The 19,113-nt window shown below is 32.3% G+C and overlaps 1 protein-coding gene across 1 annotated transcript in view; it reads right to left on the bottom strand.

Annotated features, from left to right (window-relative positions):
- LOC112685236 (scavenger receptor class B member 1-like) overlaps nt 1–18,240 on the bottom strand; it is a 78,441-nt gene extending 60,201 nt beyond the window's left edge. The window contains exon 1 of the mRNA XM_025557066.1: nt 17,617–18,240. Coding sequence (XP_025412851.1) covers nt 17,617–17,833 — 217 coding nt within the window. The 5' untranslated portion in view covers nt 17,834–18,240. The remainder of the gene's footprint in view (nt 1–17,616) is intronic.
- Between the last annotated feature and the right edge of the window lie 873 nt (nt 18,241–19,113).

Raw genomic sequence — 19,113 nt, forward strand, 5'->3', positions numbered from 1 at the left:
TACCAAATTTATCACCAACCATCGATTTACGAGTTAAAAACAATCTTTATGAACAATATATAAACATATAACAAGCCGTGATGAAACTGTAACAAAATTAATCTTAACAACAAAACTTCAAGACTTTTTTAATAAATGGGACCTCTTAAAATTAAATATATAAGAAGAATTCGAGTTTGATAATTATATTGATGAAGATCTACCCTTGGAAGATAGTACCGAAAATCTAAAAAAATTTCAAACCGGTAAAGACTCAAATATATTATGTAACATTAAGGCATGTCGAAATTGTATTTTTTCTTGTTATATTATAATAAATGATACCTACATATAAATTATACCTACAGTGAATCATATAAACAACTATTTTTTTTTGCATACAAATCCATTTTAATATATTTCTAAGTAGTATGTGAGAGGATGTTTTACAAGCTTAAATACATTCTTAATATGTTAAGAAATATATTAACCTCAGACCTCTTGGAAACATTTATGTGCTTATTTGCCGGATCAGATATTTTAATGACGTTGGATTATTGACAAAATATCGCTTAAAATAACATATAATAAAAATGCTAATTTCTTACAACATTATATTAGTATATATTTTATATTGTAATTTTAATGTAAAATATTGTACAAGATAGTATTTTAATTTTATAATTATAATGTAAGTTAATTAAAATAAAAAATATCCGTGTGCGTGATAAAAACGTAAAGATTGAGTTTCTTTATCTACACATTTATTTAAGTATTTGATAATTTTTACAGTCTAGTAATGAACAAAATATTCTTTGAGAGTTAAAATCACGAAACTCTCGAGTTACATTTTGTGTCTATTTGCGAGTAATTTATACTATTACATGTAAATAGGTAGGTTTTTTTATTTTCCCGGTAAATATTTTTAACCCAGTTATGTTTTGATCATGGTAAGACGTTCATGTAATACCGAAAATGTAAAAATAATTTTTTGTTGGTAAAATATTATTATTTATTGTGAATAATATTACCAAAATGAAGTGGTCCAAAGAAAAGACATCGATGTTTGGAAACATTATTTAAAAAGGAGTCTTTCATTTGGATTTAAAATCACCCATTGTATTGAAATAAAAATCTTGTTATTAATGTCTGGAAAAAGATTTCAGTGAAAAAAATTGCAATTGTGGATTTTAACAAGAAGAAGTATTTATTTATGGAGACTTTTCAGTTATTAGGTCAGAATAAAACTTTTTACATCAAACTACTTTTTATTTAATGTAACATTTTTTCCTACTATCTATTTTAGGAATGAGACAAATTTGATACTACTATTATTCCGAACAAATAATTGGCGTTTATACGATTAGCGTAGGATAACATTGGAGAGCAAACGATTAGCGTTGGACCCGTCATGGACGTATCCACGATGAGTGTGACGTTTCGGATTTTATTTTTGTCATGGTTGAAGTTTTGTATTACAGAAAAAGGCTCAGTTTCTTGTAGGTTACAGGGCTACCAAGTTTCTCGCTAAATTTTATTAACAGAAAAAAAGAATTAAAACATTCATTTTTAGAACCGCGCGTTCGCTGAAATTGTTATTTGGTTGCAATATGTGTGTACACCGGATGATATTTAATTTTTTGTGTAACGATGTTGTTTTCGATTCAACCGTTAATTTCCGCGGTTTTGCGGTCCGCGTGCGTATAATTTCTTATGTAAAAAAAAACCAAATTTTACAATAACACCATCGTCGTAATAACGTATATTATGTTCATAATCTAAATTATTAAAGTACAAATTAATATTTACACGTAATGTGCGCACGTATGAAAAATTCATAAAAAAAGAAAACGACCTTAAACAGGTTTTCTTTTTTACTCACCATCTATTTTCGTTCTGCGGTGATTATTATCAAGTGTGACGTACACAGAGAATAGTGGGTTTTCCGAAATATTATTATAATAATTATGATTTTTATAATAGCATACAAATATAATATATAGAATTATTAATCGGCCGAGGGGCTACAGTGTGCGGTATAGGATGGAATAATTTTAATAATTAACAGTACTTCTTTCGCCGTATCGTTTATAATATGGTGTAATGTTAATAAACAATAAAATATATCGTTAGGGAACAACGAACAACAGAGTTGATGGACAGTATTATACTGTTTTCAAGATCCTTATCGTTGCTTTTTTTTAAATAAAAATATTCTCAAAACTACGCAGCAATTGCTGTACTCGCCTCGTAGCAACACGATTATGTTCATTAACATCGAGCACTCATTGTATTCGCTCGAGTGATTGTTCGTATGCAGATCCTAAAGCCTAGAAAAAAAATCATCAAAGAATGCGATACGATTCCTGTACCATTTTTGACTATTTTACAACATTACTAATTATTTAAATATATATATATATAATCAGGGCTAACGAGAACATTTGAGGTCCTCGGGGCTGATCGGTTCCAGGCTCCCTTTACTTACACTTATTATACATACTACTTTTCAAACTTGTACATGCTTCATGGCAATAACAATATTCAAACTCGCATTTTATGCTACGGTGAATGAGATTATAAGAAAATGTTCTATAAAAGTTGAGACGACGGGTTCTGAGGTTCTAGCCCTTCCCAACCCCACCCTCTCGCCAGCTCAGGTATATAATGAAGGGCATTAATTGTAGGGGAAAGGGGGGACATGTCTTGCTCCTGGCTTTTCCATGTCTAGTAAACATTTATAAATAAAATATTATAATCATTAATTTATGTATAAATACATATTTATACTTTAAATTAATAATATAATCTTTTTCTTCAGCTTTTATAGGCTATTAAGGCCCCTCACTGCTCTATACAGCTTCCTCCATTCCACTCTATCATTTGCCAATTCCTTCGTGTTATCAACCCCAAGTATTCGGAAATTCTGGTTGGATTCATCTATCATCCACCTTTTCTTCGGCTTGCCCAGTGATCTCTTACCTTCTGGTTTTCAGTTAATCATATATTTTATTATGTCACTTGATCTCCATACGTGTCCAAGACAGCTTATTTTCTTCCTTTAAGAATCTATATGATGACCTTTTCGCCCCACATATTTTTAATTTCCTTATTGGGTCTTATTTCATAATCACCTGTTTGATTATTTTTTAGAGCCTAAAATGCGTCGTAGAAATTTCTTTTTTAGAATTGCCAGTTTATAATATAATAAATTAATTTTGTTGGCTAATCTTTCATGGACAAAACATTATCACGGGTAAACGAATTCTAAGATTCATAGAAACTAATTATAAACCTACCGATAAGGATCGCCGAAAGACAGAGAGGCACCGACCACACGTGTCCCTCTCTGGATTTTTGATGATGAACGCCCTTGTCTATAATGTATAATGCATAATTAATTATTTATTTTATTTAGTTATTGTTTGTAAAACACTGTACCTCGGAACCATTTGCCGTGACCGACCGTTAAAGAGACGCAATAGTTGATATAGTCATAAAATAAAATAAATTTGTTTACAAAATGTATAACTAATAAGTAGGCTTAGGGACTTCTAGCATTTGCATAATTTTTTTAATTATTGTTAAATATAGCAGAGTGTGAAATAAATTCGTTTTTCGGTGCCATGATATCAGATCTAAAATTTGAATGTGCATATTTTTGCATATTTAATAGATTTTGCAGGAGAGTGCTTATTTTAACATTATTATGCATATTTTGCATATTTTGATAAATTTCTCAAATTTTATTATTTAAAATTAAAAACTATAGATACATATAACTATATATACATATTTCAACCGATCGAAAAAAAAATGTACTAAGAGGAATTTTAGAAATATGCTATCTGCAAACTACCTCTCATATCTCGTTACAATTTTTGTGTAAGTATAAATAATACTATAAACCCGTATCGACCGTATAACCCGCTGGATATCAACCGGATATCGATAAAGATAATACTCGATATAAAATAATAGATTATTTGTTTAGTGTTCAGTTCAGTCGATTATTATCCGTCGTTCTTTTTGCGTCTCGCAACCACACAATGTTGAATCATTCGTAAAACGTCGTACGCGATAATTTGTAACATAGTGTTATGCTGAAATTACAACGGTCTACGAGTAGCCGACTACAAAATATTGTTTCGGAGTTTAAAAATATATTTAAATCCAATGGATACGTTTTATTTTGTGTACTATCTGGTCTTTTTTTTTTTTTAATGCATATTTTAATGATTATAGAAGCATATTTGAACGCATATTTGTGTATTTTTTAGAGCTATAAGTCCCTAAGCCTACTAATAAATAATTTTTTATGTGAATGATTGTATTGACCAAATAGTTGAAAGTACCAGCGAATTTTTCGGAAGAAACTTAAAAAGAAACGGTTTTTAAAAGCTTTGAAAGGGTAAGTAATCTTCTTGCGTATCCCTCCAACTTTATGCCCTGTTGGCTATTCGAACACCTTGAACACCTTATTGTACGCCATAATGCCTAACAAATTTAATAGTGTACAAAAACACTTTTCTGCAAGACAATTGCAAGTGCAAGTGTTTGCACTTCCTTAATCAACAAAGAGTCCGGAATATTGATATAAATTAAACCGCAAATAGGAAATGTCTAATTACGAATAAATCAGTATTTATTGATAGATGTTGTATTGGTACCTGATCTAGGCAAAAACGCTAAAATTACAAAACCTTCTGTTTTTATTATACTATGTAAAATAATATTATTTATTTTAAATATTATATTATATATATATGACCTTTAACCAGTGATGTATCTAAAATAAATTTTCTAGCTTCGCTCGACAATTGTTTTCTCTCGATTCACGAATAGTCCGGCGGCGAAATGTCCTAGACCCCAAACATCAACATTTCTTTGTAAACAAATTTTACCTAAAATTTAATAATTTTTATACCTTACAACTTCCCACCTTGTTCATTAATTCCGTGATTATAAAATGGACCGACAATGTCAACAAATTTTCAGCAATAAGCCCTTTTATAAGAGATTCCACCAGTGTAACAAATGCAATGAGAGGACAATATGGAAACCGATCGCAAAATGTTCATGGTGCAAGATTTACTGTCATCGTAGGTGCCTACAGCAGAACAGCAATAGATGTAGCAGGTCAACGGATCACGTCGAATCGACGGCACTGGTAAATATTTTGCAAATAGATCGCCACACGTTAAGTGTTACTACTCACAAGCGCAAAACTAAAAAAAAAAATGTCCGGATCCGTGATGTTTGATTGGAATCTAATTACTTAGGCGATCCTACCTGTACTTATTAATAACTTTGCTTAGTGAATTTATTTGTATATTGATGTTGGCCAATTAATATATTTTCAAAATATTTATTATCTACACATATAGTTAGTTAATTAGAAATGGTAAGATACGATTGAGAATGATATTAGGGCTGTTGGTGTGTAATTAATGTATCAATTAATGTAAAAAACTACAAGAGAATACGTGTCTTTTTTGCTATCGATATTGAACTTCACTAATAACTGTTTTTAAATTAAGTTGAATTTTTTTTTTTAATAAAAGCAAGTAGCAAGTAACTCACCAATTTACCCTAATAATTATTTTTCTAAAGTACATTCTCAGAAATATCCTAGCAGAAGTTATCATTGAAGAAAATGATTATATCGAACCTGAATAAGTCACCAAGAAATATAAATTAAAAAAAAAATAATAGCTAAACTTGCTTTTGTTTTGGTTATTTATATTGTAAAAAATATAGTCATTATCACTACTAATATTTCCGATACTTGAGAGTTTTTACATTCGTCAAATTCTTCTACTTATGTTTTTTTTTTTTCTGAAAATGTTGTATTGTTGGTAAAAGTAAGTTTTTTCAAAGTTTTAACAGTATTTGCAGATAATTAATCACATGCATTCTTGCAAACGATAATATAAGCCTATTAAAATTTTTTTATTAACTCAACAAAAATTTAAAAGTGCATCTAATAATTATTTTAAAGCATTGTTTTTCATTTTACATTATATGATTATATGTTTAAATGTTTAAATACCCATTGCGTTGGAAATAATATCAGTAAACCAAAGAGGTAATGACTTGAATATATTCCTCCAACCGGTGTTTAAATAATATTTAAATATATTATATTTTAAAGTTATGCCATAAGCAAAATCTAAAAATTATATTAGATGCGTGACATGACCGGAAATTATTTCGGACTTCTACATGACGTACAGATATGTTCAGGTATAAGTAAGTAGATAAGTGTGAGCATGTAAGATCTTTAGACGGCGTTGTAAGTAATGTAAACGGCCTCAGCTTGACATTTGAATAACATACAGTGCATGTATCATGATGTTTTATCATTACCATCGTGACGGATAACGTAAGGACGTGCACTGCGTGTAATATTATTTATGTACGAGTGTACGTGAGGGTGCAGGACGAAAACATTGGTAACGGTTCTTTAGAGCTTCTTGGAAAATAATAAATAGGAAAAAAAAATCATCAAAAATTACCTGAATTTCGCAGATTTCAAATGTACGATGTTTTAAAACGAGAATTTGCAAATCTTATGGACATTTGCGTTACAATATACTATAGCATTGTGAAGTGTATTAGATGTCTGTACAAAATGTGATTCAGGGTCAGATTAGTCCACAATAAGTGATGAGAAAAATATCTGGAAGATCCTGACCATTTATTTTTTATTTTTATATGATTGATACGTTTTTCTGGATCACATGTCAGTTTCGATGCACTCTGACGGTTCCGTGTACAAATACGACGGCACTTAAGTTTAAATGACAAACGCGTTATCGTGGTCGTAGTAGAGACATGCGAATTTTCGAAACTTATTTCATTTTAAAATATATTGCATGTGTATCAGTTTCAAGTTTGACTACCTATAAATATTTTTCCTAATGTAATCAATACACAGTAAGACCTCCTCATAACCAAATCGGGATCAGCTAATCTTTTCCGTTACAAAGAAGTTTCCGTTGCAAGGGGATTGAAAACAAATTATGATTTAAAAAAAAACTTTGAACGCATGAATGTATTATTACAAACCAAATTCATTTATAGACACACACGTAACAAAATTAATTTTTAATTTTTACGCGATTACACATTAAATACGGCATTTATAATTCATAGCAAAAATATGTGATCTAGTTTTGTTATTGATGATCGAGAACGTCAAATCATCGAATTCTGTTGTTCCAAATTTTTGTAGTTAATGTTTAGGAGTAGTAGTTTGAAATATTTCACTCCCGTCTCATGTCGAGTTCGTTAGGCGACCACCGCAGTCGTCCTAGGCTCATCAGAACGGCGCCGATCCGGCCCTGCGTGCACGCACGTCGATAGTAGTATTGCATTGGTCGAGCTTAACCGTAACAGCCGTCCTCGTCGTCGCGGGGTCAAAAAGCCCACCGTGATTGTGTTTGTTACAGTTTCCTCGCACGTATATGCAAAACGGGTACAAAAATAATAATAAAGAGAATACGTTATTATTATTATTATTATTATTGCGACTGGCCGTGTAAGCGCGCGCGATATCACGCTATGAAATGCGTTTATTATGTGATTTCGTATGCGACGGACGTTGCACAGCCGTGGTTCCCAGTGCACAACGCGACTGCCAAATCGGTTGTAAAAAACGAAACGCACTCGCCGAGGCCGCGCGCGTAATATCGTACACGGATAGTAGATTTATATATTATTTATGTACACGCATACGTGTTCCTGTTTATGTGCGAATAAATGTGTTCAATAATAAATAAACGATAAAGTTACGACGGATACTACACTCACTCATGTCTACCAGTTCGGAATCATCGGAAGACCCGTGACGAACGCGTCCGTCGCGTTTAAATTGCCACGTTTTGACGAATACAACGCGTGCCTGATGAACACGTAGATTGTTGCAAGTGTCGTAATAACAGTCAGTAATAGCGTAAATATAATAAAAATAACAATATTTGTAATAATAATAATAATAATAATAATAATAATAGTGTGCGCGCGTAAGAATTTAATGCGAAATAAATAGCTATACAGCTGGGAACACAAAGGATAATGTGTATGATTAAACACTAGTGATATATAAAGGGCCGTTAATGCACTAAAAATGAGCAAAAAATGCTCTAAAAAATTCAAAAATGCTTTAAAAAATGCATTAAAAACAGTATTTAATTTAGTTTAAAAATTATATTATAAAAATTATATTACCAAACATATTTAATTACATGTATTTAACATAATAATAATAAAATAAGTACCCATTTGTTTAATATTTACAATTTATTTAACTTTATATAAATTTGATCGTCGTTGGACTCTTGCAAATAAAAATATGTATACAGGCCGATATGCTCGTATTTATTAGTTTATCAATTTAGCAGATTACATACTAAACATTCAAGTTTTTAGCGAACAAATACCGAAAAGCATAGTCAAATACCCTAATATTTAAAAATTATAGATAAATTCTGAATAATACTTTATAAACATGAAAAATACCATAAAAACAGCAACATATGCCCTAAAAATACATATAAAGTTTAATTTGTCATAAAATGTAAAATAAATACTACTCGTATATTAAATTAATCAATATCACTTGAAACACATTTTCTGCTTACGAGCCTAAGTATTGAGACATTAGAAAAAAAGGTGCATTTGTATCAAAATCCCAGCCCTAATTATATATAATAAATCATGCCATGTATAGACGCTTTAATATGTCGACAACGGATATCAGTATTTTCCACAACTCTCGATCCCCTCCTGTCATACCCTCTGCAGGGCCGGAATTACAGTCTCGAGGCACCTCTTATTCCAATATTATTAACAAATAAATAAATAAACAGTTTTTATTTCTTACTATATTCATCCCGTAAAAAAAAAAAAATTTAATAATAATCAAATAATTGCGCTCTCAAGAGGACGTCGTACTAATAAATTACATAACAAAGGAAGTATTTTGTAGCTCCAACGCCACTGAATCTACAATGTATATGTTAACGGTAATGCGTATAGTTATAGCATTTTATGTAATGACTAGGAATTTTATATAAAATCAAACATATTTAGCAATCTAAAAATTACTTAAATGACCTAGATATTATACGAAATGCCAAACAATGTACATGTAATATATTAAATGCATCTTATCGACATTAATGATATAACATCGAAAAGTTATGATGGGTTCCGACTGTTAAGAGGTAATGTCGATAATTAATTGCAGCTGTACTCGTACACTTTTTATTTGTAATTTTCACATTTCAGTCTTTCGTAAAATGTAGGCACGAATAATCGCGTGCGCCATATGAAACATGATTTTAATACTGAATTGTTAATTTGACAATGTGATAAAAAAAAATTGTGTACTTTTAATTGATGAACGATAGCATCAATTAATAAAAGATGTTGTTTATACTAAATCGAAAAAAAAAGAAAAAAGAGCTATGCGACTTAAATTATTAAATTTTATATATGGATTTATCTTGTAATAAATTACATTTCTTAATAAATATATTTATATACTGATAAAATAAATTGTCTTTGGTTTGGTTGTTCAGTACATTATGATAAAAGTAAATGAATTTTCCTCTTCTGCACATTGCCAATATTTTGTTTGCCATTTTATAAAATTCCTAGTTATTATTTAAAATATCTAGGAAAAGTATGTAAAAGTATAAATATTTTATATTTCTTTAAAAATGGCTAGGTATTACAGAAAATTCCTAGTTAATGTATAAAATAACATGATACAGATTACCGCTGACATACTATTATATACAATTTAATGTATGGTATATTTGTAAAGAAGAGAAGTTTCTCTATGACATATAGGAAACGGAATTTTAAAATGTTGCTTCCAAGTATTAATATTTGTCATCAATTTTATTCAAAAAGTATAAAATGTTTAGAAGTATAAACTTATATAACCACGCGACGAACTTTCTTCTGTGTAATTAAATCGATATTATTGTCGGCCACAGCTGTTACTTTAAAATGTTTTTACTGCTTGGCGATTGCTATAAGGTAAAAAAATATCACGTTTGTTCCAATCAGTGGCGTATCTAACTCAAATCTTAGGGGGGGGGGGGGGTGATTAAAATTACACTCAAGAAGGGATGGTCTATATTTATTTTAGCCCTCCCAAAAAAAAATCCTGCACCTGCTTTAGGAGTTAAAACAACATTTATTGCACCTAATTTAAGTACTTTTATTTAAATTTACAAAATATAAGTTTTGAAAATTTCCTAAACATTTTAAGATCTAGGACTTACTAACATAATAAATATATACCTAACATTCATTAGGTATTAAAAACAATATTTATATAAAATAATAATCAACAACAGGTAATCTTGCTAAGTACTAAATAAAATAATTTTATCTGAACAAATACATAGCAAATATCCACACAAACATATCAATGAAGGGGGTCACCCTCATCGCCCCTTAAAATACGCCACTGACCTCAATACAATAAGAATCAAATGTTAAATTTGTTTATATTACATTTTTTTCACGTTTTTATTGTAAAATTATGGTTTGTTAACCGAAGGTCTCATCAAGGTTGGAGCCCTGGGAAGCTGTATCTTCTTATGAAGCGAGAGTACATGGTAACTATATCGTTGTCATCTATGATTTAAACGTTTAGTTTATTTTCGATCTAAATTTTTAACTTCCGATAACGTATGCTTCAGGGACAGTTATACCTTCCAGTCCTCCAAACAGCAGCTGCATTCGTGTGCAGGAAGACGTAGGTAGGACTTATTTTATACGTATATTTTATAATGTAATATATATATATATCTGCTTCGACGAAACAAATTTCAAACTCAAAGTGGTGTGGGAATTCTTGAAATGACGTGAAAACAATAAAAACTAATTCTTTGTTGCAGTGTAGCATTGATGGCCGGTCAACGTAAGACCTTTATCATTCTATGACTATACACTGTAAAATATCGTCATTTTAGATAAATCACGTTGCGGTTTAAAAATATAAATAAAACATCATTCACCGTTTACACCGATTACGTCAAAATCATACTCATCATGTATTATACGAGTATACAACACGTACGGATACAAATGTATATTATCATACAGATAAACACACACATACACCCATACATACACACACACATACACACACACACACTAAAAATATTAACAGCAAAAAAATAGTTGGCCCGGTTGTAAAAATGTATATTATAATAATAATTATGATACCGGGAGTTTACATGTACTGCGTCACACGATGTACAAATTGTACGTTTCAAGTAAATTGCATTTACAACAGTAATTTTCGATAGGTATAATTTTTAATTTATGCACGACGAGCGATGTATACATAACTAGCTGTTTTCTGGTTAAACAAATGATTTTTATGTTTAAATATTCCTTCGTAATAATACAATATATTAATAACATTGGTGTTAAGTAATTATAGCTCATGCGTTTACACGCAAAAATATATCTTCACATCGGGTAAACGATAATTTATATTTTCTTTTCTTCGTCTTGTACTATTAATACATTCGTATTGTTATTAATCTTACTATATGCAACTAATTATGTTTGTCCAGATCAAATCGTACGTTATGCAAATTATACCAAAAAGGCCAACGTAATGTTGTTCGTTTAAAATTAATTTAAAACTAATTAGTTGTATCTAAGTGATTTTACTGTGCTAAGAATTCGACCTTGGGAGAACAAGAGCTAAATATTTATTTATATTATCTAAATCTAATTAGGTGCACGTTAGATTAATTTGTTATTGTTAGTTTTCATAATATTGTAAATTGTTGTTTTGAAATAATGAAAAAAAAATCATTCGTTTGATAATTTTGAATTTCACTACATTATTTTACGAAACAGATTTAAAAATCAAGTACATTTTAATTATTTTTGCGCACGAAACGTTCATCATGGGATAAGCTATCATTTATTGATTAAAATATTCAATATATAAAATCCATTGATCCTATTACGATTCGTATTGGCTTATGTTTTATATTGGTATTAATTGTAATATGTTTTGTGTTTATTGACACTAATCGTAAGCCTATTATTTAATTACTCGTTTAAATTCCACGTGAAAGCTAATGATTTTATAATCACTTGTTTTTCAATATTTTCTTCATAAACTGCTTTTTGGATAATTACATTGAATCAATGCACTGTATCACGTCTGTATTCAAAATTATGTTTACTCATATACACATGACAATTATTTCTAGTTGAAAACTATTTATGTCTTACGTTCATATAAAAATAAGAAAATATTGTGAATATAGACATTTAAAATTACGCTTTAGATTTGATTACCTTTTTTTTTATTTTAAATATTACCTACCAATACTTGTAATCTTGTTGATACGAAAAAAAGAGCAACTGACATGGTGTATGATAATGTTGTACAAATTAAATCAGATAACTGTCTAATTAGTCGGATGGTTGCACGAAAAACGTAAGACGAAAACGTGATTGGAAATATTAGAAGTTGAAAGAGTTTAATGTTATGTTATAATTTTATTGCCGTTGAAGCATGTTTTTTTATGTATTTCATGCGTCAATCAATCGGAAACAAATTAGTATATAATTAGGTCAAACTGATTATGGGATATATTATTCAATATCAATGAGTATAATAATAACTCGAGTCAATGGCGTACACTAGATCTTGCTCTGGGGGGAGGTTTAACAAAAATAATCGTTATATTTTTTTTTTTCATTGCACAGATAAATATGATAAATAAATGCTATAAATAGATATTATTTTATACAACTTTTTTACCAATTTACAGTTTACTTTTACATTACAGTAAATTAATAGCTATTAGAATATAAAAAAATCATAGTTAATAAAACTTTTCAATCACCTATCAATATAATTATTTAATTATCATAATATTTGTATAGTTGTATATTTAAGTTCAAAGCGTAATAATGAAACTACGAATATAATACACGTCATCAATAATAAAACAATTTTTTTTTTTTTGGCACTGGGGGGGGTGGGTCCCCCCCCCCCCCCCCCCGTATGTATGCCACTGACTCGAGTCGTATAAACTATTCTTCGAGTAGACGCATATTATTTTAACCAATGAAATATGATTACGAATTTCGATCGCCATACTCAACCGTATGACTTCCACTCGTATTCGCACTGCCGTATTTAGACATTTTGCACCCCAACGCAAAAAAAGAATTGGGCCTCTCTAAAGGTCTTACCCACGAAAAATATAGGAGATAAATAATCATGAATCTTTTAGATATTCTAAAATCAATGCTGTTTTTGTGTAGTAGGCACGCCACCACACGTTGCCCTCGATAACAACAAATTTGGAAACTAATATTAGGTATATTAATAATATTCTGGACCGTTGATAGCTACCTATATTGCTATAAATACATTAATAATATGTATTAATAAATTAAATACATTAACTTTAATTTATGATACTGTTATTAAAAACAAAAAAAATAATAATTTCAAAATAATTTTTAAAGTTCAATAATTCACAAGTGAGCAAATTTCCAATCACAAAATGTTGGCACCCCTAAAAAACTGGCGCTCGGGGCAGTTGTAGCCAGTGCCCCCCCCCCCTAAATGCAGCTTTGCATATATGCATATATACGCGTATATATATATATGTCGCATTACGATTGGATTTCGAACGGCAAGGACTCGATAGCGTTATTCGTTACAGATTGCCGAACTCGTTTGAATTTTTTTATGTGAGTTTCATTAACGGTAGCGGTGGTCAATTAACAGTCTTCCCCGTGGGTACGGAAATATTTCGGTCTCCGGTTATAGAGAGACGGAGAGACGAAAAAAAAAAAAAACAGCGACAAAATTTAAAAATTCGTTTATAGATACGTTGCCAACACGTGCACGTGTACGTGTGTACAGTTAAGACAATAATAACAATCGTGCCCCCCTGAAGTTTGGTTAAAATATTGCACACTGTTGCCTGCCTTGAATGTGCCTACGGGACAGGCTATCCTTGCTCGACGTTCCGGTCTGGCCGTGACGTACGCCTGACAGAAACATTATTAATACATCTCAGAATTATAAGCCACGTACTACCATCGATGTATTTTACATTTTTCTAGTCTTTATTTGTACCTATGTTGATTCCGGACATTTTCATGTTTTTTTATCGTTGCCCTAAATGCAATACACGAATTGCTTATTGTACGGAATGCTGGTGACCCTATATTATTATATTTATACATATTTACGTGCATACTACGGTCGTCTCGTCGGTAGACGGTATAGGTTTTTTATTTTTTACTATGGCGTTCATTGAGAATTTACAATCTGTACATTATATACAATAAGTAAATATGAAGTGGTAAAAATAAATAATAAAAACGGCTTTGAATAATTTGAAGAAACACTCGCAGTCGAGTCACCTTTTACAATGACTAAAGGTAAAATGTATGAATAACATAAGTATATAATTATATTATAATATATAAACGGGCATAGCCGTTTTCGACCAAAAACATAACCTTCCCTTTTCGACCAAAACAAAAATTTATTTAATAAATTTAAAATAATAAAATAATGATGTACAATTTTTGTCAACAATTATTAAAATATTAATATAAAAGAGAACGATATTTTGTATCTAGTTTTGATTTCTTATCGTAATGAAAATTGTAAGCATTTTTTTTTTTCGAAGAATTGGAACTTTAATTTTAAAAATGTTAGGGCTTCGTCCCAAAGGGAATTATAGTCTAAGACTAACCTAGTTTTTATAAAACTTTGATACTGTTGCAAATGGGATTATGCTCTGTATGTGAACTTAAAATTTCGATACGCTAGTAAAACCCTGAATCGTCAATTCATCATGAATTCATCACACGTTCATCATCAAAAATTCATTTGAATCAATTATAGTAGTTTCCATCATAATCAAACATTGTAAATCATTATTTTATTATTTCAAATTTATTATATAAATTTTTGTTTTGGTCGAAAAGTGAATCGACGGAACTCGCCCATACATACTCGTATATATGTATAAAACTTACATAAATTTTTAATATACTGTGGTATTTAAATCACCGGTTTTTTTTTTTTTTTTTTTTAACATACTGCGGTACTTAATATTGTCTGTTTTAAATGCTTATTTTAATTAAAAACAATTTCGGCAAAACCGTCGGCCGAGGGCCGTTCCCGCTACCGAAATAAATTGGTGCAGAACACTATCAATAAAAATGTATTCATAATATTATGTCTAATAAGTATGAGCAACACGTCTTTGGACAACGATTTGAAATCAATCGGAAGTGATAATAAATTGTGATTATGAAATCGATGTACATATAACTAATAATAACCAATAATAACAATAATAATAATAATAATAATAATATTTTACCGAGGAAGTAGGATTTAATATTTCTCCTTCCGAAGCGTATTGTATCTATAACCATATGAACATTTACAATATTAGTCATTTTAATTATATATTGAAGAGGCGGTCAGAGGTCGTTTAAATAAATAATTGAAGTCTGTAGGAAACATCGATACGCCAGTATATTTTATACATTTTATTTTAATATATAACATTTTTTTTTTGTCCTTCCTAATATTTAATTCACTTTGGTTTACAATTAACATGGTGGGTACAACATAAATGTACATTTATTTTTATATTCAAATAATAATGATTTTAAAATGAAAAAAAAATGTACATTTGACGTAGTAATAAGAGTGCACATACTTAATTTTAAACATAATATTTTGTAAATATTTTTACTGTTAATAAAATACTGGTTCCATTTCTTACGAAGAAAAATAGGTACGACGAAGTAATGACATGTCAACGAACATGCAACGAAATGTTGAATATGGAAAAAAGTAAAAGTTGACTGAGTCATTTTTGTAAACAAAAACAACACTTCTGGAAAAAACAAGCATTATGAACTGTTGATGTATTAAGGTTGGGTACAATAAGAATATATAAAAAAAAAATTAACTTTAATAAGAAATGCATTGAAGATCACTATCTGATGGCATTAACATAATTGTTATGATAAAGGCGATATAATGATAAGTTATAGCTCTTCAGAAGTTTAAAATGAACCATGTGTTTATTATACTTAGTAGTTAGTGTTATCATACAAGTACAAAGTTTTCGTACAGCAATATAATGTATATATTTGAAGACTATATACGATATAAAGTTATAATTTGGATCCATATTACTTAAGTTGTGTATTACAACAAGTTGTACTGTGAGTACAGGTACGTTTAAAATTTAAATTGAAATTGTTTGATAGTAAAATTAGATATATTCGAAGCGAACGATACATATATAATATTTATTATGGTCACGTTTTTTTCCCGTAGACCGCGAAAAATTAACGAGAAAATAACGTAAGAACGCAACACGAATGAACATTAGTATAACGTTCATGTTTTTATGCTAATTTTTTTTTAGGTTTTTTTGTTTTTTTTTTCTACCGCTTGTTGAGATAGATATTCACAGAAACGCCGAATAAGGCATGTGACTAGTCGTAGGCGCAAAAGCGAAAAACATATTTTACTAAATTGTAAATTGAAACGAATGCAACTCACTTGAACAACACGCATTTTGGTCAAAATATCTCGTGAGTGCGCGGATCAGAAAAAATTGACTGGTAACACGAGAACGTATGGTTGACCACCGGCAGCGCCGGCGAGAGGTTTTGCGGGGCCCGGGGCAGGTTCTTTTCACAGGGCCCTAGAATTTTTTCCCGTGAAGCCAAAAGCGTTTTTCTCGGTCACCCTAGTATTCATATGGCATATTTTTCTGTTTCACATTACTTGTGTAAAAATAACTCTTTCCCTAGCATGGATATTTTATTTTTTCTTCAAAGCATCAACAACGTATTATCGTTTATCAATATATAGTTATTATACTGGTTATTCAACAACGTAGGCACCTTCTTTTTTTCACTGAATCTGCAATACACTTACCACCTGGAATTTTCGATTATCAATGGTTCGAGGGGGGGGACAACGTAGGTACCTGTCGGACATGCCGTTGAGGTCAAAGATTAAAATGCCATACAAATTTTCGCAAAAAGGGGGGGGAGTGGATACTTGTTATTTAGCCGTGAAAACTAAGTTGTAGGCTTAGAAAAATCAATTAAAACCAACGAAAAGCGCGGAACCGGGGCCCTAGAAAGCTGATCTTACTGCAATCCCATTCTGCCCGCCGGTGCAGCAACGATACCGTGCGTTGTTATTGCCGGCAGCGACTTTTCTCAGTGGTCCACGGTTTTCTACCACACCGCCACATTTTAGGATCGGTCAACGCCATCGTTCATGTCAGACCTTATATGCTGTGAAGGGGGGGGGATTTCATAAATTTTCAGGTGACTAAGTTGTATAGCGGCATGCCGTAGGAGCATAGGCGGATATTGGGGGTGACTCGGGGGGCTTAAGCCTCTCCTGAACGTAATCAAACTACACCAGACGTCAAAATATATTGTGTATTATAATATTTGATATTTATGATACTTATTGATACTTTGTTTGCTCTCAGGTTCCCGTTAACCGGGACACCGGAAGGTTTGCCGTTAGAAAAAGCGAAATCGAATTGGACTTACACGTGTTCCTGGTCCGAGGATCGGCTATCCTGCCGTCGAACAGATGTCGGCCCAGCACGGCCCCGGGGTCCAGGCTCTGTCGCCTGTTCGCCCCGTAACTGCGGCGCCTGCCGGACGCGCCACGGTTCGCGGCCACGGCACTGTAACTGGCCCTGCGGGCATCGCCCTTGGCCGCGGGCGCATACGAGAGCCCGAACACGCTAAACAAGCTCCTCATGGCGGCGCTCGACTGGTCCCGGTCGGCTTTGGTCCCGGAGGGACGACCCTTGGTCGCGGGTGCGCGCGAAAAGATGTCCGACGGCTTACTCGCGAGCGTCCGGACCGCGGTGCATGGCCAGTGGTCGGAAACGGTAGCGGTCTGCGATCGGCGGCGCGGGACGGCGGTCAGAGGGTGCCGTGTACGAGAAGAAACGGACGGTAACGATCGTTGCACGTGTCGTGCGTGAGCACAGCGTTTGTTGTATACGTTCGTCGTGGAACGCCAATGTGGGTAAACACACTGGTTTGCGATTAATAATCTTGAGCATGCCGGGCCGGCGAGGATTGCGCGTGTTTACGCGCGCGTGTGCGCGCGCTCGTCGGGAGGACGACGACGACGACGGAACTCCCACTATCTCCGGTGACGACCGGAACCCCTTCTCGAAAACCGTACGGAATAAACGTAAAAATGTATAACAAAAAAGATGTGGCGCGTGGTTAGTGTTCGTTTCGTTTTTTTTTTTTTCTCCCGACAATTTCACGAAGGTCTTGGACACCGGAGGTCGCGCGACAACGACCGTGTTAGCACAAAATCGGAACGCCGCCGTTGTAATGCCGTCGCCAGCTCACGCGCGTTTCATAATCCGAACCGCGTGCAACTGGATACGCCCGACCTAGGGGAGGTTACTCGGACGTCAGTCCGGTGGGAACCGTTCGATGTTGAATTATTTAATTGTTTACTCCATGTCGTGTCCTTCGCCGTATCGTCCCGGCCGCGGATTCTTCTACACGTGTAAAATAATATTTCTTCGAAACGTATACAATATCATTATAATATTAATATTTCGTTTCGTTCGTGGTCTATTTTATTAAACCTCATTTTCAATAGATAATTAATTTCGATGTTAAGCTAAACTTGTATGTTAATATTGATTATGTACAGTGTGTCTTTTGACAACCCACGAGGTCCGTTTAGATTAAGTTGCGATGGTAATAATATTATTATTACAGCGCTAATTGTTATCATCGATCTCGATCTGATCCGCTAAAGATAATACGTACGAACGGATCGACGGCGTTTCGCAGTGACGGCGAGTACTACTAAAAACATTTTCATACCAATCACGACCATCAACCGGTTAAATAACGTATTCAACTGTGGAGTAATAAGATACTTACTAACCTACACCGAACACGGAAAACATCCAGACGCTTTTTGAAAATTTAAAATTTAATCCGTTTTTTTTTTTTCATATCGAAATGTAATATTTGGTGAACGCCCTTTTAACCAAACACTTT

This window comes from Sipha flava, unplaced genomic scaffold, assembly GCF_003268045.1.
Source record: "Sipha flava isolate LNK unplaced genomic scaffold, YSA_version1 270_pilon_pilon, whole genome shotgun sequence".
In the NCBI taxonomy this organism is placed as follows: Eukaryota; Metazoa; Arthropoda; class Insecta; order Hemiptera; family Aphididae; genus Sipha; species Sipha flava.